Below are 22,217 nucleotides of genomic sequence, written 5' to 3'. Positions count from 1 at the left end.
GATGGATGGATGGATGGATGGATGGATGGATGATGGATGGATGGATGGATGGATGGATGGATGGATGGATGATGGATGGATGGATGGATGGATGGATGGATGGATGGATGGATGGATGGATGGATGGATGGATGGATGGATGGATGGATGGATGGATGGATGGATGGATGATGGATGGATGGATGGATGGATGGATGGATGGATGGATGGATGGATGGATGGATGGATGGATGGATGGATGGATGGATGGATGGATGGATGGATGGATGGATGATGGATGGATGGATGGATGGATGGATGGATGGATGGATGGATGGATGGATGGATGGATGGATGGATGGATGGATGGATGGATGGATGGATGGATGGATGGATGGATGGATGGATGGATGGATGGATGGATGGATGGATGGATGGATGGATGGATGGATGGATGGATGGATGGATGGATGGATGGATGGATGGATGGATGGATGGATGGATGGATGATGGATGGATGGATGGATGGATGGATGGATGGATGGATGGATGGATGGATGGATGGATGGATGGATGGATGGATGGATGGATGGAAGGCAGGCAGGCAGGCAGGCAGGCAGGCAGGCAGGCAGGCAGGCAGGCAGGCAGGCAGGCAGGCAGGCAGGCAGGCAGGCAGGCAGGCAGGCAGGCAGGCAGGCAGGCAGGCAGGCAGGCAGGCAGGCAGGCAGGCAGGCAGGCAGGCAGGCAGGCAGGCAGGCAGGCAGGCAGGCAGGCAGGCAGGCAGGCAGGCAGGCAGGCAGGCAGGCAGGCAGGCAGGCAGGCAGGCAGGCAGGCAGGCAGGCAGGCAGGCAGGCAGGCAGGCAGGCAGGCAGGCAGGCAGGCAGGCAGGCAGGCAGGCAGGCAGGCAGGCAGGCAGGCAGGCAGGCAGGCAGGCAGGCACGCAGGCAGGCAGGCAGGCAGGCAGGCAGGCAGGCAGGCAGGCAGGCAGGCAGGCAGGCAGGCAGGCAGGCAGGCAGGCAGGCAGGCAGGCAGGCAGGCAGGCAGGCAGGCAGGCAGGCAGGCAGGCAGGCAGGCAGGCAGGCAGGCAGGCAGGCAGGCAGGCAGGCAGGCAGGCAGGCAGGCAGGCAGGCCGGCAGGCAGGCAGGCAGGCAGGCAGGCAGGCAGGCAGGGCAGGCAGGCAGGCAGGCAGGCAGGCAGGCAGGCAGGCAGGCAGGCAGCCAGCCAGGCAGGCAGGCAGGCAGGCAGGCAGGCAGGGCAGGCAGGCAGGGGCAGGCAGGCAGGCAGGCAGGCAGGCAGGCAGGCAGGCAGGCAGGCAGGGGCAGGCAGGCAGGCAGGCAGGCAGGCAGGCAGGCAGGCAGGCAGGCAGGCAGGCAGGCAGGCAGGCAGGCAGGCAGGCAGGCAGGCAGGCAGGCAGGCAGGCAGGCAGGGCAGGCAGGCAGGCAGGCAGGCAGGCAGGCAGGCAGGCAGGCAGGCAGGCAGGCAGGCAGGCAGGCAGGCAGGCAGGCAGGCAGGCAGGCAGGCAGGCAGGCAGGGAGGCAGGCAGGCAGGGAGGGAGGCAGGGGGGCAGGGAGGGAGGCAGGCAGGCAGGCAGCAGGCAGGCAGGCAGGCAGGCAGGCAGGCAGGCAGGCAGGCAGGCAGGCAGGCAGGCAGGCAGGCAGGCAGGCAGGCAGGCAGGCAGGCAGGCAGGCAGGCAGGCAGGCAGCAGCCAGGCAGGCAGGCAGGCAGGCAGGCAGGCAGGCAGGCAGGCAGGCAGGCAGGCAGGCAGGCAGGCAGGCAGCAGGCAGGCAGGCAGGCAGGCAGGCAGGCAGGCAGGCAGGCAGCCAGGCAGGCAGGCAGGCAGGCAGGCAGGCAGCTTGGCAGGCAGGCAGGCAGGCAGGCAGGCAGGCAGGCAGGCAGGCAGGCAGGCAGGCAGGCAGGCAGGCAGCGAGGCAGGCAGGCAGGCAGGCAGGCAGGCAGGCAGGCAGGCAGGCAGGCAGGCAGGCAGGCAGGCAGGCAGGCAGGCAGGCAGGCAGGCAGGCAGGCAGGCAGGCAGGCAGGCAGGCAGGCAGGCAGGCAGGCAGGCAGGCAGGCAGGCAGGCAGGCAGGCAGGCAGGCAGGCAGGCAGGCAGGCAGGCAGGCAGGCAGGCAGGCAGGCAGGCAGGCAGGCAGGCAGGCAGGCAGGCAGGCAGGCAGGCAGGCAGGCAGGCAGGCAAAATGTATGATTCCATCAGCATTCAGCTGGCACACTTACTCTGAAAAACAAATTTGAAGGCAACATCCTTTTGAAGAAGTGTGCCATTCAGGAACACTTTGTATTTGTTATACCATCATATTGAAATAAAAGCTTGACTACTATTAACACTTACGATTATAACTCAAAACACGAAAACTCACAACTTCTTTCTCTAACAGAAAATAATGTAACTAATGGTCTAAATAAATTTCCTAATGCAATTATCATTGTAGGAGGGGATTTTTAATATGATATTACCTCAAAATTCAAACACTTCCCTTCAAAACCGCTGAAGAAAACAAAATCATTAGTGAATTTATGATCCTCTCCAAAGACAGAGTCCCTTAGACTTGTCAAAGTAAATTTAGCCACTTTACAAAATAAGTTGTTTAACTCTTCTTATTTATCTATTTTCAATAAGAAAAGCATCATTGTAAACCCAACACACTTGAAGAGTAAAACAGGGCAAGTATCCTCTAATCCAAAAAATATTGCAAACTATCTTTGCTCTGTGTCCATTACTGTAAATCAAGGGATTATTGCCCTTATATCTAAGACTTAAAAAAGACAAATTATTGATAAATCCTTCTGGTGGGTGAGCTATTTAATAAAAATGGAGGTTTTTATTTAAGTACAATGAGTTCAACCTCAAATATAACTTGACTGTAACCCATAAAGAGTATGATACTGTTTTTAATGCTGTTATATTTGTGCTGTTATATATATAAATATGTGAACTCTTAGAAATAATGTTGAAGAATATTAGTCCTTGTTTACTGTAACTAACACCACCATTGGTAAAGCCTGTTTTTCTTCTACTTGTATGAATGGCAACATTTCCCTTCCCCGCTTCAACAAGATATTATTTCCTGCAGATGTTTTATACTGAAAAAACACATAAGCAATATTTTTCAGACAGGCCAAAATATCCAGTTTCATGAATAAAAAGTCCATAAAATAAAGAGTTTTGTGAGTTTGTGATATTATTAGAAACACGCTGTCTTTTTAGTTTTATTTGAAATAAATATTAACCTTGTTTAGCATTTGAACCAAAATCAAGGTATCCAAGGAGACCAGGAATTCTTTTCCAGGCATTTTTCAAAACTTGGAATCCAAGGACTGGATGACAAAATGAACAAGATCTCCTAAAACCTTTTTAAATCGCTTAAACACTGTTTTTAAATAAAAATATTTCTGTGCACTAGAAAACTGATCAAATTGACTCAATGGTAGCATGATTGGCTCTTTAAGCACATCAAATTCCTGAAACCAGTCACAAGTTATGTGTGTTATTTATGTTGCCAAGGTATCCATAGAGACTATATATTCTTTTCAGGTCATCTAGTTACCCAGCATTGGACACCAAACAGCAACTGATTATCTTGAACGGCTGCCATAGACTTTCCCATCTGTTCTGGCTCCCTGAGCCACAGTGAAACAAAACAATGCAGGAGGGTATGTTTCAGGTCATTTGCCTCTTGTCGGTTGCCTTAGGTGAGTACGAATTTCATTAAGCCAGTTTTTGCTGCTTAATGAGACGGGGGTTAGCGGTTAAACATGTGTGCTTAACCTGGGGTTTTAACTGAAATGAGTTAAAACATACTTTAAATATGAAATCTAATATGCTAATGACATGTTTAGTGTGTGCGTATAAAACCTTAAAGGTGAAATTAAGCTGAGTTAAGTGCAGCTCGAGTTCAGCAGTCTGACAACTGAAGGGACGAAGCTATTTTTGTTGTACACCAAACAACTACATGTTCAGATTTTCTGAAAACACAGCTATCCTCTGCCTCATTTCAGACACATCACATTTAATCACCGACAGCAGAAACTGTTTTCAGTGGTGGTGGTAACAATTTCTAGTTCTTAATATCTAAAGATCGCAGGAACTTATTTTTGACCTGAAGGCAACAGGAGATCACTCACCAGTGGTCATCCATAATCAATTAATTGCCCAGTTGGATTCTTACAAATATCTTGGAATACACATTGACAATAAACTCAGTCTGCAGCAGAGACTACACTTTCTGTGCAGGTGGAGGGCCTGTTGTGTCAGTCAGAAAGTGATGCTGCTCTTTCAACATGCTGTAGAGAAACCAGGCTTTCATTAGGTTCAGATTTGGTAACTTGTCTGTCCAAATGAAGGCCAAACTCATTTGTCTCATGCAAAGAGCTCTGAAGCTAATGGAGGTCAATCAGTGCGCCTCACTTCAGAGGCATACTCTGAAGTCACTTCCATGAAAGGGGTAGGTAAACAAAATGTAGGTAAATATTTTGTTTACCTATAGCAAACAAAATGCTTGCTGTAGGTAAATTATCTACATTTTATTGTAGGTAAACTAATTGCCCAGGTGCCCAATTTACCTATAGTAAATTGCGACGGTAGGTTACGGTGTTTAAGATTTTAACATGCTTCGTTTATGTTTTTATATCTGTTTTAATCAATTTATTATAGAAGTGCTTTTATGGATCAATATAAAAGTCATGGTTTTGGATGTTGCAGCAGCCAGAATTTGTACCCGAGGCATATTTCCTTTGGGACACTGAAAGTTAGTATAATTTTATCTGAAGGTTGAATATTGTTGTCACAGCTGACAGCAATTGTAAAAAAAAAAAAAAAAACGTTACTTTGTAAGATACTACCAGCCAGTTAATAAATGTACCCTGTTTTTATAATAATTATTTTATTGACTTCAAAATTTTCTAACTTAACCTACTTGTCTTTGGTCAATATAAGTAATAATATTTAATTTTTCTAAATACTTTTCAAAAATCTATCTTTAAAATTACTAGCATCGTTATTAAGTTATTTTCTACACTAATTTTATGCTCCTTAGCTTGATAAAGGAGATAAGAGATTTTTTTCTTTCCAGCAATCCTTTCAACATTTGATCTATTGGACATTTTTCAGTACTGTGAAAGTTGTTGATTTTAATCCCATCATTACCATTTATAAAGTCGCAGTTTTTTACTATAATCTCTATGCTCATTGAAATATACTTATTTATTGGCACTGCCTGTGAGAGTTGCTATTTTTCCAATTCCACTGTGCTTTCTTGCATAATGACAATAAAAGTTATTCTGAAACTGATGATTGAGGAAGTTGTTCTGCAGTCGATTCATCATGAACCATTGTGTTATCACCATGCTAACATAGCATTTTGCTATTGTCTGATTACGTTGATATACATCCAAATTGTTCCGCTTTTAAATTTATCTAAGATGTTGGATGCATTCTAATCAAGTTCAATAAACGAAGAGATTATTGAAAAGTTCCTTTCTTTGATAATTTTCTGACTAAAGAAAACAAAATGATTAACGTTTGTACATCAAACCAATGAAAACAAGTTAAAAAAAAAAAAAAAATAAAAATAATAATAATAATAATAATAATAATAATAGAAGTTGGTGTAAAGCCTGTTTAAAGGTTATTTTGAAAGGTACTTTTGAAAATAAACAAGTCTTATTATAACATATTCTAAATAGAGGGATTATTTGTTCGCAAACACAGCAGATGCACGCGCAGCTTGACTGCAGAAAGAGTCGGGCTGACCTTTAAACCCTCACTAGCTGTCATGGTTACCCGTATTAATCTTGCTGTTTTAACATTAGCTAGCATGTTGTCAGTGTGGATTACATCTGTTTATTACGTGATAAAATAAGTTATGCTACTAAATTGACATTAGAGAATGAGACGCACGTTAACGACCCGTAAGCATTAAATGCAGGTGAGTCGATAAATGACGAAAGAAAAATGTCAAATATTAATTTCTAGCGATTTTGTTCACGGTAAGATCACCAGCTCTCAATGAGATATGCCGAGTCCCTCTAAGTAAAGACAGACATGGTGAACAATAACGGTACCGGATTAGGGTTTTCCTAAAATGTAAGTTTTTTCCCAAAAATAAAATAAAAACAAATGAAACACACGAAAAAATGAATTAAATAAATAAATAAAAAGGGGATTCATATTTAGAATGCAAACGACAAAATGAAATACAAAAAATTACTTCTAGTTTGGTCAGAGTTGGGAGGTAAATGAAGATGTAGCCATCAAGGCATAAACTAAGGCTTCAGAAATAATGATGAAAAATAAAAATAAAATAAAAAACAGCGGGTTTAACGGGAGGAAGTGAGATGTACAGAGATGATGTGCTAAGAATGGAACCTCCTGCAACTGCAGAGCGCTCAAAACTGCGTGTGAGTTGCGCCGGGCGAAGAGATCTGCGCTGGTGGGGAGTTGTCAATTATTTTATCAGCCTTATTGTAAATAGGATAAATAATTAGAATAATATATGCTTGCCTGCGTTCTGAAGACAAGATGCGCAGTAGAGTGGCTGCTGACGGAACGTGACATTGACTGATATGTAGACCATGTTCTGCTTTCTACTATTACAGTGAACCTTGTTTTATCTGCTAACGTTCGCTCATTTTCCTCCAGTTATTGAATATATTGTGTGAACAACATGTAGTCAGTGATTATTTTACACAAGTTTATGTTTTTCTTTTTTTTGTTTGTTTTTTTCATATCTATTATGTTTGTGATTTCATCCCTCCCCTCGTCCCCCATAGGGTTAGGCTCTGGGTTTCTGCTGAGGTTTATGATTTTTTTAAGGGACGATCAAGTAAAATGGATCCGAATACCAGGGGACATGCTTCTCAACGTGCTTCAGATGTTCGCTGTACCCCTCATTGTGACAAGCGTGCTTGCAGGCAAGCTAAATATTATTCTATATACTTGAAGTATTAACGTATCGTGACTGAAAGGATGCTCACACATCTTTTTGTGGATATTCTGTATAAATATTGCTCAAAATCCTCGATTATTTTATAGCTAGACAATAAGCTAATTTCATATTCACACCATTTAGTTCTTGTGCTTTCAAAACATTTTAAAAGATGAAGATTAGTCCAGACATTTAGACTATTGTTAGGACACATATGCCCTGGTATGTTGTCTTTCTCATTCCTCAGGCACCACATGAACTTCTGGTTCTGCTCTCTTTTCTCAGGAGTAACTGGGTTAAACACCAAAATGTCCAGAAAAACAGCCTTTTTCACAGGGACTTACATCTGTGGCACTACTCTTTTGGCCATAATTCTTGGTAACATTATTATGGTTAGGAGTTATTAATGAAGATTTATTAAGACTGTCATAGTTTGCATTGTGTTATTGCTTTTGATATCCTGCCTGAGATTTTGTGTTGCAGGACTGTTTCTGGTGCTCACAGTCAAGCCTGGTGTGGGAGAACACCTATCACAGGACAGGGATAAGGACGTGCCAGCCTTTTCCGTTCATGTGATCCTCATGGATCTTTTAAGGCAAGAGGACAGATATTTAGACACAATTCCTGCTTTTCTACGTTTTGTGGATATTGTCACCTTCATAAAATGACCAGCAGCATGAGGTATATATATATATATATATATATATATATATATATATATATATATATATATATATATATATATATATATATATATATCCATCCATCCATCCATTTTCTTACACCCTTGTCCCTCAGTGGGGTCGGGAGAGGTGCTGGTGCCTATCTCCAGCTGGCGTGCCGGGCGAGAGGCGGGGTCACCCTGGACAGGTCGCCAGTCTGTCACAGGGCAACACAGAGACACACAGGACACACAACCATGCACACACACACTCACACCTAGGGGCAATTGAGACAGACCAATTAACCTGACAGGCATGTTTTTGGACTGTGGGAGGAAACCGGAGTACCCGGAGAAAACCCACGCATGCACAGGGAGAACATGCAAACTCCATGCAGAAAGACCCCAGGCCGGGAATCGAACCCAGAACCTTCTTGCTGCAAGGCAACATCAACTGCGCCACTGTGCAGCCCCCTATATATATATATATATATATATATATATATATATATATTTTTTTTTTTTTTTTTTTTTTTTTTTTAATTTATTTTTTTTTTTTGCCAAAAGTTATTCTGGCAAAAAAAAAAAAACACAACCTCTCTATTGCCAACATGTGGTTTAGGCAAAAAGAAAAATTACGTTGGGCAAAATATGATAGGCCATTATTTTTAGGAAGGTGGTAGTTTCTAACATACAGGATTATTGACTGTTATTATCTGAGATAACACTTAAAATTATCTTGACTTAATGTGAAATGATGATAAGAAAATACTATTCACATATATTTTGTCTTTAACATTTGGCTCAGTTTTTTATTTTTTTTTGTAACTCTCTTTTTACTCTCATAGGAACATGATTCCAGAGAGCTTCGTTCAGGCTTTCTATGAGCAGGTATGTTTTTATTCAGAACCACAGCTCAGTGTGTAACTTTCCAGGTTTGGACAGTTTCCAAACAGTTTCTGTTTTTCTCCCAGTACAAGACTGAGATTATTCAGATTGAAAGAGTAGAAACTGGCCCTCCCCTTAAGCCAGGAATAGTGAGTATTTTCTTATGATCTTTTTTCTTACTCTGGACCACTTTCCAAAAGTCTTCATAGCCTTTCAGTTTTTTACATGTTGTCACATTACAACCACAAACTTCAAAGTATTCTGTTTGGTTTGAAGTCGGCCAACACAAAAGAGTACTTGATTCTGAAGTGGAGGAAAAAGGATTTAGGGCTTTAAATTTCTTCTAAATTAAAGCCAGAAAGGAGAGGTTGTGTTTCCTTTCAGCCCACCTGAGGAGCAGTTGTGCCTTCCTGTAGTAGTCTTTGGGTGAGAGGTGGAGTACATCACATGGGAACACTGAGACACAGCATAAGCAACCATGCAAAACACTAGTTGTACCTATGGGTGTCAACAAGAACAGTTAACCCGACAGTAATGTTTTTGGGCAGTGGGTGGAATATCATTGCTCACATCTTTCCGCTGATTTTCTATTGTATTTAGGCCTGGATTTTACTGGAGCGATCCAACAGATGGTTATGCTTTCACCTAGAGTGGCTGTTCTGCTGCAAGGGGAAGATCTTTCCTAGTCTCAAGTCTTCTGAACCCCTGACTGATTATGCATTTACGGCCTTACTGTTTAATTTTCTATTAATAAACATGGTTATTTTATTTGAAAGGTAACATAAATGTTTATTTATGTATTTACAGTACATTAAAGTACAAGCTTGCTTACTCTGCCCTCCCAAAGTAAGCGAATGCCCTCCAGCTAAAGTCCTCTGCTGCCAGGGCTGCAGAAGAAAAGCAAATTAACACAGAGGTGGATAACTGGATGTACAGCATAAAGTTTAGCTAAATACGCAAAGAATTATTTAGATTCTATGTACTGTAAATGTTTTTTTTAAGTTTAATTGGTTTTTTTATATTTCACAATTATGCAATGCTGAGGATTGATCCTTTAACAACAACAACAAAAAAGCAAATTAAATACGTCAAAGTTTATGGTTTGAATGTGACTTATTGTGAAAAAGGGAAATATTTGTCCAACAAGGTGATGTATTCCTACATTATTGCTCTTAGAGAGTTAGAGCCAGCATTTATGTGTTTCCAGGTGCAGAATGTCACTGAGACAAAACTGGTGGGCAGTTATGTTGATGGACCCAACATGATAGGACTGATCATCTGGTCTTTCACCTTTGGTATCTTGATAAACAGGGTGGGACAGGAGGCAACAAGCACTGTGAAGGCCATTCAAAGCCTCAATGATGCAATAAAAATCATATTTAACTGGATTCTGTGGTAAAATAAGACAGTGTATCATTTCACTCTTTTACAAAATTAGATTCATTAATAATGTACAAAACATTCCTTTATTTAGTTCAGTCATTTTTGTTTGTTTGTTTCAGGTACTTGCCAATCGGAGTTTTGTTCCTGATCGTAGAAAACGTGTTGGATGTTGAGGACTGGGGCGCTGTCATTAAACTCGCAAAACTTTCAGCTGTAATTTCTCTGGGGTATGTCCACCTTTTTTAAACTTTTTGGTAACATTTTATTTGAAGGGTTGTGCATAAGACTGACATGACACTGTCCATGTTCATGACCATTGTTATGTCATGTTTATGACAGTATCATTTCAGTCTTATGCACAACCCGTCAAATAAAATGTTACCAACTTTGTTACCAAACTGACACCACCGCTGCTAAGGTAGTTTGTTTAGAGGGTGAAGACACTGCAAAGATTGGTTCTTATGAAAACAATAATTTCCAGCCTCTTTATTCCGATATCTTCAAACACCCAATTCAGGTCATGCAGTTCCCTTCAGAAGTTCTGTTTGGCCCCAGAGTTTTTTTTTTAGAGAACATTAGTGAACAAACAGCATCATGAACAACAAGAAACTCAACAGAGAGATCAGGGATAAAGTTCGGTTAAAGAAGGGTTAGTTACTAAAACGTACCCAAGCTTTCAGATGAGGAAGAGGGTTAGAGTTATAGATATGGATATAGAAAATACTAAGAAAGACTGTAAAAACCAAGTTAACAGGAGTAGTAACTTATTGGCTGATGCTACAGCTGTAAGAGGGCTGGGTGGAAAAATAAGTTCATACTTCTACCCACTCCTTTGAATGTGTAAATATACTTTACTACTGTTCCTCTTTTGTTCCTTTTGCTTTTGTTTTAAATTTATTTTTGTTTGAATATAACTTTGTTTATTCTTTTATTACACTACATTCAATAAAGACAAACCTAAACTCAACTAATCTCAGAGTTTGAGCTTCATGCAGATCAATCCTCTGAGAATATTTGTTAGAGGCTGCAAACCATTTTAGACTGTTCATCTTCTTTCAGCATGACGACTCTAAACATACTAAACAAATGCACAAACGTCTTGATAGATGTTGTTGTGCAGCCAGGCATTTTTTTCTTTCCACTTTGCACCAATGCACTATTGTGTTAGCATATTGTAAACCAGAAGAGAAAGCGTTCTTTTCCCTCTCTCCTTTTACTCACATCAACACACTTGCACTTTTTTATAAAAAAAAAAAGTCCTCAATTTTTTCCACAGCCTTACATTCCCAAAGTGCAACGGATGATTAATTCCAAGTCACCGTTAAGATGACAGGATCAGGCATCACACTTCTTTTCAAAATATTTTTTTTCTAAATAAAAGAGTGCAAATGGGTTGATGTGAATAAAAAGGGAGAGAAAAAGAGAACATTTTCTCTTCTCAGTTATATCATGTAAGATCTCCCCAAACTATGTGGTTTTACTGTGTGTCTTTTGAGATCTCAAGATAGAAAATGTATTCTAAGTAAAATTAATTATTATTTATCATTATTTTTACAAAATCCATAAAAGTGTGACAGTCGAATGCCAGTGGATACTCTTTAACACTGAGCCTGACTATTGTCTTTTTCAGGCTTGTAATCCAGACCTTTTTTGTTCTTCCCATGGTTTACTTCACGCTTGTCAGAAAGAATCCCTATGTCATCCTAAAGGGTACCTCTAAGGCTTGGATGACTGCAATTATCATTGCTTCCAGGTGAGATGCTCTGTTTGTTGTCAAAAGAGTGACACTTTTCCAGTTTCCTCGTACGAACGGTGCACCAACAAAGGATGTGCTTTCTACCAAAGCACTGCCAGTCTGCCTGTCATCCTTCAATGCTGTGAAGAGAACCTGATGGTCAACGGGAAACTCTGCCGCCTCATGTTGCCCATTCTCACCAGCATTAATATGAATGGGAATGCGGTCTACGAAGTGGTCGCTTCTGTCTTTATTGCCCAGATTAATGACATCATATTGGATGCTGGCCAGATAATTGCTATTTGGTAAGCCACTTTCTTGAAGTGCCAAGGAAGCAGCAGTTCGTGGAATTTAATTTCCACGAATTTGAATTCCACGGAAAGGCTTTATGATGGTTGTGTGTTACACTTTAAACAGAAACGCTGATAGAGGCTGTGCTTGGTTTGCAGCTTGACTAGTTCCATTGTCACATTTGGAGCTGCAGGGATCCCAGCAACAGGAGCTGTGACCACCATCCTGATTCTGACAGCTGTGGGACTGCCTGCAAGGGATGCTGCCATGCTGGTCGTAGTGGAATGGCTTCTGTAAGTTCAACTTGAAACTCAGAGTCAACCACTCCTGCTTAAAGAGTACTTTCATCATCAAACCATGTAGTCAATCTAGATTGAGTTACGCTGACCTGCAATTATAAAACTTGCAAGTGATTTTGACCGGGACAGGATTTTTAGCTTGCAAGTTGTCAGGTACTCGGGTTGTTTTCAGTTGTTTTAGGGTTTTGGTGATTTTACTCTAGTTTTGTCTCATTCTTTGATTAGATCAGCCTTGTTTCTGTTTTACTATCTTCTTAGTAATTCCAGTTTATGTTTATTCATTCCTTGAGTCTAGTAATTCTTTGTTGCTATTAGATTCATTCTCCTAGTTATCATATTTACTCTCCCTCACCCCATGGTACCATTCTCTCTCTTCTCAGCCTGCAAGCCATCAGCCTCATTCAATTGTTCCTCTTTCAATCCCCCAGTATTTACATACCTCTTCTCCTCTTAAAACCTCATTAATACCTTGTTGTCTTTACACCAGGATTTGAGTTTTTGTTCTGCCCTGGCTACCTGTGTTGCCTGTAGTTTTTTTTTTTGTTTTGTTTTTTTTGGCTGTGGTAGATTGAGAGAAAGAACATCTTTGAGAAAAACATAGTTGAGTCTAACAGCATATTTGTTTTCTTCTTCTGTGCCCTTCAGAGACCATTTCAGGACCGGGGTGAATGTGCTGGGAGACTGCTATGGTGTTGTTCTCATCAATTTCCTGTGCCACGATGAGCTGGAAGACCTGGACAAACCACAAAGGTAAATTAAATCATTAAAATGATGTGCTTATCTGCAAAGACATAATGTTGCCAAAAGCATTCACCTCCCGATCCAAATGACTGACTTCAGGTGTTCTAGTGGCTTCTTCCTCGGCTATAGGTGTTTGAAATCCAGCACTGAGACTGAACAAATAGGGTGCTCTGAGATGATAGGATGCCACCTGTGCACTACTTCCAGTCGTTGCATTTTGTAAAATGGACTCTAGACCAGTGTGGACATGTTGTCTAGAGTTTCAAATCCGGCTTCAAAAGAAACAAAAAAAAATGCAGCAAAGACTTTCCTCCCTAGACTCTGGAAGACAAGTCACCTCTCCCAAAAACTTCTCCTGGCCCTTTACCTCTGCTTTGAGAGTGTCTTCTCATATGCTAGCTGCCAGGCTGCAAAGAAGAAGATCCTCCAAGTATTAATTACAATGGCATTAAATTATTTGCTGCTTGTTCCCCAAACTAAATGAAATGTGCCATTCTTGTCTCAGGCAAGAATAATAATAATAATAATAATAATAATAATAATAATAATAATAATAATAATAATAATAATAAAAAACATTAAAAATACAACATAGCTATTTCAGCTTCTAGTCGAAGATGGAGGGCAATAAAGGCTCGAACGAACGGGCGTGGTAATTGTTTTTAATACCACAGGTTATTGTTGAACTAAAGAAATATTACATAGACCGTCTGTGTAAATATCCTTTTATAATTTTTTTTTTTTTTTATTGATGGCTTTCTCTGTATTTAAAAACCGTTTTTGTATTTTTAGTCCTGCTTTTTATGACTTACTCCGCAAACTGTGCTTCTCATTTTCATTATTATGAAAATGATAATACACTTTGGTGTCCTAACAACTGGGTTTGTCAGAGGTCAAGACAACAGCTGTTGTCTGTCAGCAGTATTTGAGGTGTACAGGAAGGCGGAGCAGGAATTATTTGGGAATAATCATGCCCGTTTCCTACAATGAAAGGAGCTCCTCATGCTTCAGTACACCGACACATTTCTTTATTATTTCAAGCTCCCACCCCTGTAGGAGCAGGTTCAATTCTGCACCAGTGAATAAAGTAAAGCAGAGTCCATAACATGGATGAGTATGTTTGGTGTAGAAGAATTTAACCGGTTTGCTCACATCACATCTAACCCTTTGCACTGAGAACAAGACAAATGTGTGTGAGACGGTAGATGAGTGAATACCTTTGTCAACATTGTGTACATCTCTTTCTGAGCTGCGTTAGTGGTCAATGTACTTATCACTCATAGACCCACATCACAATAATCTAAATGTCTCAGGGTGTCTCCTGTTTGTAGTATCTTTCTTTGAAAGGTTTAATAAAATATTGGCTCAAATTATACTGAAAATAAATCTTGAACAATGATTGTCATAAGTCGTATTCGCTGACATAGGGTACTTTAGTCACAGTTTGTCCAGATCAATACACTGGGTTACAAAGAAATATTTTTTGGAAGTTGTTTATGTTTTTTTTCATCTGAATTAGGACTATTTTGCACCACTGAATCCAAAAATTACATCTATTTTTCTCAATTAGAATAATTAGGTTTTTATTCTAATTTTATTTAGAGAAATCTGATCCTCTGATTAAATTGATTACATTCTTGTGACATTATCAGTTAATTTCTGTTAATATTTCTCATCAAAAAAAAAAAACTGTAGGAGAAAAAACAACAATTGTTTTCTAACTGAGTGTATTAATTAAATGTTACAAACTTGAATTTCTGTAAATTGAATAATAAACACTGATTAAAGTAAGTACATGTGAAATAGACATTACGTCTTGTAAAATTCTCCATCTCTTGGAGTCTGTCCTCCTGCTCATCAATCATTGATCAGATTCTCAGGAAACCGATAAATATATGAGAACAAGTCATGCATTTTGATACTCATGTTGCATCTGTAGTTCAGAAATTCGACCTGATTGAGGACAAACAATGTGATTTTTGGATTCAGCACATCAAAATGGCCCTAAACGGTTGAAAAAACCCAGATACATTTTTTTACTGTTGACCAGTGTCATTGACCATGTTTTCCATTTTACATGTTAGCATTGATAGGGTTCGTCCCACCAGTGAGCTCGAGTTGGACTTAACCTGTTTGGAGCCTGAACAGCAGGGCTCCTCTCGCTCCGCCGCCTCCTCGGGATCCATGTCACCTAAGTGAGGGGATTGTCTCAGCACCATATTAGCTGCCGCAGTTCCTCATCTTCTGTAATTGGTTTTCTCCCACTTCTGAATCCCCACTGTTTTATTATCAATAACTGGTTTTGACCTTTTACTTTATTTTGTTGTACAGATAATTTCATTGTGTGTCTGTCGTAGTAATATGCTCATCTTTCTGTTTGGAACCTCTGTAACTTTGCATTTCACTTGAGTGTATGACCAGTGCTCAATATACAAAGTTTGACTGATAACAATACTTTGTGAATATAATCCTTTATGTTGCATGGACATGTTCACTGCTTTCAGACTGAAAACAATTGAATTGAATATGCATTTATTTTTTATGTATGGATGCATGAACATTGCATAAAATCATTTCTTGAGAAGAATTGATTTTAATAAATTGCCAGTCATTCTGCTGTTGTTGTAGGACAGTCTTTTTTTGTATTACTAATTTTTAAAAGTGCCTAGAGTTGGCTGAGAAGCAGACTTTGAGTTTTATAAATAAGCAAAAAACTACATGAGGACAGAAACCATCTCTTATACAAACCGGATTCCAAAAAAGTTGGGACACTAAACAAATTGTGAATAAAAACTGAATGCAATGATGTGGAGGTGCCAACATCTAATATTTTATTCACAAAAGAACACAAATCACAGATCAAATGTTTATACTGAGAGAATGTATCATTTTAAGGGAAAAATATTTTTCTAAATTTCATGGCGTCAACAAATCCCAAAAAAGTTGGGACAAGGCCATTTTTACCACTGTGTGGCATCTCCCCTTCTTCTTACAACACTCAACAGACGTCTGGGGACAGAGGAGACCAGTTCCTCAAGTTTAGAAATAGGAATGCTCTCCCATTCATGTCTAATACAGGCCTATAACTGTTCAATCGTCTTGGGCCTTCTTTGTGGCACCTTCCTCTTTATGATGCGCCAAATGTTCTCTATAGGTGAAAGATCTGGACTGCAGGCTGGACATTTCAGTACCCGGATCCTTCTCCTACGTAGCCATGATGTTGTGATTGCTGCAGAATATGGTCTGGCATTATCTTTTTGAAAAATGCAGGGTCTTCCCTGAAAGAGATGACGTCTAGATGGGAGCCCAAGTAAAAAAAAAAGTATGCTTTAGTATACTAAATTTTAACATACTTTAATTGATGTACTTAAACTGTACCATTTTGGAACAATTAATTTTGTATGTAGTATACTTTAGAACACTTAAGTTGTATAAAATTACAACTTTTAGTATACTTCACCATACTTTTTTGGAACAACTTCAAGTTGTACTTGGTATACTTAAAGTATACTTTAAATGTAATATTCAACAGCTTCATTTTTATATTGAGTGTACTAATTCTGTCATAGAATTATATTAAAATATATTTAATATATTTTAAATATACTACTAATATACAAGTAATGTATTTAAATTACACTTAATTTTTATTTTGATTTACTGCTATTGCTAATAAAGTACAATTTTAATTACTCATAAGTCTTCATACTTTGTACATTACATGCATAACTACACTACAGTACTTACATTGTTTTAGGCTACAATTACATGGAAAGATTAATTACACAAGATGTCCAAGGTAATTCAAATATTTTGTTTTATTACGGACATTTAAAAATTGTCCAATTTTACTCAACTTTATGAACTTTACATAAATTATCAGTTTACACATCAAAAGTGAACACATGAACATGAAAATTTAAGTGTGACAATAAAACATGAAAGTGAGGATCAACGACAGAACATTCCCGTTCACTGCACCTTACAGGAACCTACAAAAGAGAACAATAGAGTAATTAAAACAGAGAAAGCATTTGTATTTAAAGAGAACAGAAAAATGGCAAATAAAAAAATAATACTTACAATTTTAAGACGTTGTGGACTCGCCATGTATGTGACATCATAAGAACTGATGATGATTGGGACCGGATGCCTGGGGTGGAAAAACATTTCTGGGTTTTGTCTTTGTCTGTTTATGTTAGAAGTAGAAAAAAATAGTCAGCAATGTCATAGAATCAGTTGATGTTGGCATTAACTATGATGCTGTTTTAAGTGTGGACTTAAGGAGACAAACTACCTTAAAATCTTCCTTCCATGATCTGAACATGCTGATCCTTGCAGCAGCCATCGGATGAGAGGCAGGGTTCACCCTGGACAGGTCACCAGTCCATCACAGGACCCTGAAAGCCAACAACAAATAAAATGTATGAAAGATAAATGTTAGATTAACAAGGAAAATAAATTCTGTCCAGTTATCTTTAAATCAAATCATGTTTATTAAGCACTTAGTGTTGGTAACACAGCAGTTTTTGTTGTTGAAAATGTAGCTAGCTCCTCATTAAAAAAAACAAAAACAAACTTACATCATGAAGATAATGTGAAGTTTCATCTTCAGAGCTGGTTGGTGATCTGGTGGAGTCAGAGCTTCTTCTGAGACAGAAAGTCTTTAGGTTTTCTAACACCTGATTTCTCTGGGTTCCTCTTTCATCTTCATTTGCTTAGTTATACTGCAAAGATGTTGAAGATAAAATCATTGATGAACGAGTTAGAACAACAACCACCACAATATCAAAGTCTGTCTTATGGAGCTTAATTAAAACCAGGTTAGTTTATGAATTAAGGTATAAGTCACAACAAACAGCCTCCATGCAGTTATAACATGGAGGCTGTTATAACTGCATGGTTATAACAGCAGTTATACAGCTGACTTGTATGACTTGTATAATCATACAAGTCACAATAAAATTGATAAAATAATTATTTAAGAAACCAACGTAAGTTATATATCTTTACTGCACTGTTTATAATTAAATGAAGATAATTAATAAGCAAACTTACCACCAGCTAGCAACACTTAGCAGCCTTCATCCCTCCGGGCTCCTTTTGTGACACACATTTCATTTCCTTCGGTTGTTGTCCAGTTGTGTTGTCGTATAACTCGGACTAGGACGTCACCAGCTTGAATTTATCAAACTATAGTAACTATTGTCAAGACCCTCTCTACTTTTAAGGCAATATTATGCGAGTAAAGTCTCAAGTTGTATCTTCTCTTTATGGATTTAAAAAAAAAAAAAAGAAAGAAAGAAAGAAAGTGTGCAATACCGCCACCATCTGGTCTGGAGTATAAACTGGAGCTAATGCCGTTGATTATAAGGTTTTACATCACACATCTGAAAATGTGTGATGTATAACATTACATCATGATTAGAATTTTGTATTGTATGCAATTTTTATAAATATTAAAAGATTACTAAGGCACTTAAAAATTCATACTTTTTAAGTACTTAAAAAGTATGCCTACATATTACATTAAACAAACTAAAAGACATACTTCTGCACAAGTATTAATTAGTTTTATTTTGTAATCAGGTTGCTGCGTGTTGCAGACTTCTGCCCAGCTCCCTCTTGAAAATAAGATCTGGATCTCAACTGGGTTCACCTGGTTAAATAAAGAAAATTAAGGCATACTTTATTAGCCTAAAATTTACACTGAGATGTAATTTAAAACATACTGAAAATAATAATTTAAAGTAGTGTTAAGTGAATTTTAAAAAATTATATTTTGAGCATATATTTTAAAATATACACAAAATATATTTTAAATATACTTGAGAAAGTGTATTTTTAGACTGGGGGCAAATATATATTTTGTTCACTTAAAGTATACTTTTATTTAATATATTAAAAGTGTATTTTGGTACAATTATATTTAAATGCGTTTAAAGTTCTAATTTCGAAATTGGTACAAATATACTTTTAGTATACTTCAGAAATACTTATAGGTAGTACACTTAATGCTTAGTATACTTAAAGTGTACTTTCACAAATTTAAGTATGTTTGAAATACTAAAGTATACTTTTTTTTCACCTGGGAGCATATGTTGTTCTAGAACAGTGTTTCTCAAGCTATTTTGGCCCAGTGCCCCCCCAGCCTTTATCCAGGTCCCTCACCGCCCCCCACCAAAGAATTTGCAGGCTACTTTGCACTGACCATTATTTTATCAGTAATATTACTATCACTATTGTAGATGTTTTGATTTTTATGCTTGTTTCTGTATTTATCATCAAAAATAATACATATAATAATATAAAAATAATACAGGCGTCTACGAAAAATGCAATGAACATTCAAGTTAAAATTGGTAGGCCTAACAGCAGCCAATCAGAGTGGAAAAAAATATTCTTGTGCCATTTTCTAGTTGTTAAATATTCCACAAAATGAGCAGATAAAAGATGTTCAACATGACAGTTTAAACTTTGAACTATTTGCAAACGACTGAGCTCTGCAACATTAAAACATGGATAGAACTGTAACTACATTAATCATAGCTCTTCTTCTCTTCAGTGTTTCTGTCGGTTTCTGGTGGTGCAGCTCTGTGCTGCCTTCAGGAGAATGGGACATCAGAGTATCATCCATAAAATTTCACCCACATTGCATTTAATGTGCAAACCAGAGCTTTCAGTGGAAAAACAAAAGTTCCAGGTCCTTTTAATGCCATACAAATATGAGACAGAAACATGGATTATATCTTTATATAGACCTGTCTATTGATTTATAGATTAATAGTTTTACTGGACAGAAATTACGAAGAACAAATCTGGTTCTTAAACAAATCCTAATGAGTCAAATTGAAAGTGTCATGGAGTCATCAACCTCATGACATTAACACTGACATGTAAAATAATATTGAAGAAATATATCAAATCTAATTAAAAACATAAATAAGTGATCAGTTCTTTACTGTTATGGTCTGTAAGATATATTTATTCTCAGTATTAGATGTGGTCTCAAACAAACTCAAGGCACTTCAATATTATTTTACCTTTTATCTGGAAATAGTGTCTGTTTATTCTTGCCATACAGTCCTCTATATTAATTATTGCTCGAAAGGTCTTGCCATACCAGTTTATTCCTCTGTATTTACTTTAGTTTCTTGGTTTATTCTTGCATTTTGTTCTTCATTCATTTCTATTTAGTTTCATTTGATTAGTATTATCCTCTCTTGGTCTATTGCTATGTCCACTTTAGTTTTTTCCTGTTTGTTAGATTTATTTTATCGTTTATTGACTCTCATCATCAGTAATCTTATCACCTGCTGCGCCTCCTAATCATCATGTGTTTCACATCATGTGTTGATTTTTCACTGTTCAGCGTCAGATTCTCTGTTTTTATGCCATAATTCACATCTAGTTCGTCGCTCCGTTTTATGTCCTGCTTCTCCTGTTTCAGAGTTTTGCGCAATGTGCGTGTCTTTTTTTTTATCTATTTTTTTTTTTTTAGCGTATTGTGCAGGGTGGTCGGGAGGCGTATCGATGGGGAAAAGGCAGACTGACATAAACCTTTTAAAACAACGGAAACAATTTCTGCGTCCTGATTATTGAATTTAAAAGGGCTGTGTTGTTCCATCACCGTCGTTTCATACCGGACCACTTGCAGCACCGTGTTAACGCTATAAAATGAACGCTCTCTATCGTGGTATCACTCATGGAGGGATTTCTTGATTTCTTTATTTAAATGGGTTTCATTTTTCAGAGGGATACACAGTGAGGGTATCTTGATTTTAGCTACCAGTAGCAGGAGAACGGAGCTGCGCCAAGAAGCTAACAGAAGCTAACAAACACTGAATAGAAGAAGAGCTGCCATCAATAATGTTGCAGTCAAGTATGATTTAATGTTACACAATACAGTTTTACCAAGTTGCTCAAAGTCTCAACTGGCATTGTTGTGCATTTAAGGTGTAAAGTTTACCTTCGACCAAACGCCCCCCAAAGGCATCCCAGCGCCCCCCTTTTGTAAAAATGTCCGCCAGCGCCCCCTGCCGTCCTCTGAACGCCCCCTGGGGGGCGGCACCACCCACGTTGAGAACCGCTATTCTAGAACCTGAACATAGTTCTCTGCATTAATGGAGCCTTTCCAGACATGCAAGCTGGCCATGCCACAAGCACTCATGCAACTCCATACCATCAGTGATGCAGGCTTCTGACCGGAGCGTTGACAACAACTTGGGTTGTCCTTGTCCTCTCTGGTCCGGATGACATGGCGTCCCAGTTCCATAAAGAACTTCAAATCGTGACTCATCTGACCACAACAGTCCTCCATTTTGCCTCACTCCATTTTAAATGACTCCCAGTGCAAACGGCTGAGCTTGTGGAGCTTAGAAATGGCTTCCTCTTTGCATTAGCGTTTCAGCTGGCAGTGGTGGATGGCACGGTGGATTGTGTTCACTGACAATGCTTTCTGGAAGTATTCCTGAGCCAAGGCTGTTATTTCCTTGACAGTGGCATTCCTGTTTGAGGTGCAGTGACGTTTAAGGGCCCGGAGATCACGAGCATCCAGTAGAGTTTTACGGCGTTGACCCTTACGCACAGCGATTGTGCCAAATTCTCTGAATTTCTTGCTGATGTTATGCACGGTTGATGATGATAGCTTAAAAATATTGGCTATTTTACGCTTGGTAACACCATTCTGGTATTGCTGCACTATCTTTCTGCACAACAATGGTGGAATTGGTGATCCTCTTACCATCTTGGCTTCAGAGAGACGCTGACGCTCTAAGAAGCTCTTTTTATACCCAATCATGTTGTCAATTGACCTAATTAGTGTTAATTGGTGTTCCAGCTGTTTTTTATGTGTTCAATTTCCTTTATCCAGACACTTATTGTTACTTGTCCCAACTTTTTGGGGCAAGTAACAAAAACATATTTTTCTTTTAAAATGTTACATTTACTCAGATTAAACTTTTGATCTCCCATCTATGTTCTATTACGAATAAAATATTGACATTTGCCATCTCCACATCATTGCATTCAGGTTTTAATCACAATTTGTTTAGTGTCCCAACTTCTTTGGAATCCGGTTTGTAATTAGCTTAATGAAAAAGGAGATAAATGATCCAATTTCTTCCATAAATTCTCTTATCTATAAAATTTCCCAGAAGATGAATGTGACAAAAGTTTATTGTGAGCATAGGATGTTCTTGAATAGCAGCAAAACTTTTAATTTAAAACGTAAATACATTTGGACTCCCTAGTCACCAGAATGAAAGGATATACTCTACTTCCTTAATTTCATCACAGATGA

The 22,217-nt window shown here is 39.0% G+C and overlaps 1 protein-coding gene and 1 long non-coding RNA gene across 4 annotated transcripts; one reads left to right on the top strand and one right to left on the bottom strand.

Moving 5' to 3' along the window:
• The first annotated feature begins 3,391 nt into the window (after positions 1–3,391).
• On the top strand, positions 3,392–15,533 carry LOC103467143 (excitatory amino acid transporter 3-like). Of its 3 annotated transcripts, none has more exons than XM_017305580.2 (13): positions 3,392–3,685; positions 6,764–6,904; positions 7,204–7,296; positions 7,402–7,513; positions 8,428–8,470; positions 8,554–8,616; positions 9,675–9,862; positions 9,970–10,077; positions 11,481–11,603; positions 11,696–11,890; positions 12,035–12,169; positions 12,821–12,925; positions 15,001–15,533. In XM_017305580.2, the coding sequence occupies exons 1-13, from the start codon at positions 3,637–3,639 to the stop codon at positions 15,113–15,115; spliced, it is 1,470 nt and encodes a 489-aa protein (XP_017161069.2). In that variant the 5' UTR covers positions 3,392–3,636; the 3' UTR covers positions 15,116–15,533. The 3 variants fall into 3 exon arrangements, with proteins under 3 accessions (XP_017161069.2, XP_081464927.1, XP_008411464.3); XM_081608801.1 differs by having other exon boundaries at positions 3,393–3,646; positions 6,807–6,904; XM_008413242.3 differs by lacking the exon at positions 3,392–3,685 and adding an exon at positions 5,719–5,919.
• A 1,178-nt stretch (positions 15,534–16,711) lies between these two features.
• Positions 16,712–17,643, bottom strand: LOC145552108 (uncharacterized). Its single transcript, XR_014088055.1, has 2 exons — positions 17,000–17,643; positions 16,712–16,908 (listed from the first exon to the last, which is right to left on the bottom strand). It is a non-coding gene; the product is annotated as an uncharacterized LOC145552108 (long non-coding RNA).
• Positions 17,644–22,217: the final 4,574 nt, after the last annotated feature.

This window comes from Poecilia reticulata, chromosome 7 (assembly GCF_904066995.2).
Source record: "Poecilia reticulata chromosome 7, P_reticulata-male-v2, whole genome shotgun sequence".
NCBI classification, from domain to species: Eukaryota; Metazoa; Chordata; class Actinopteri; order Cyprinodontiformes; family Poeciliidae; genus Poecilia; species Poecilia reticulata.
This window is presented reverse-complemented; position numbering and strand designations above follow the sequence as displayed.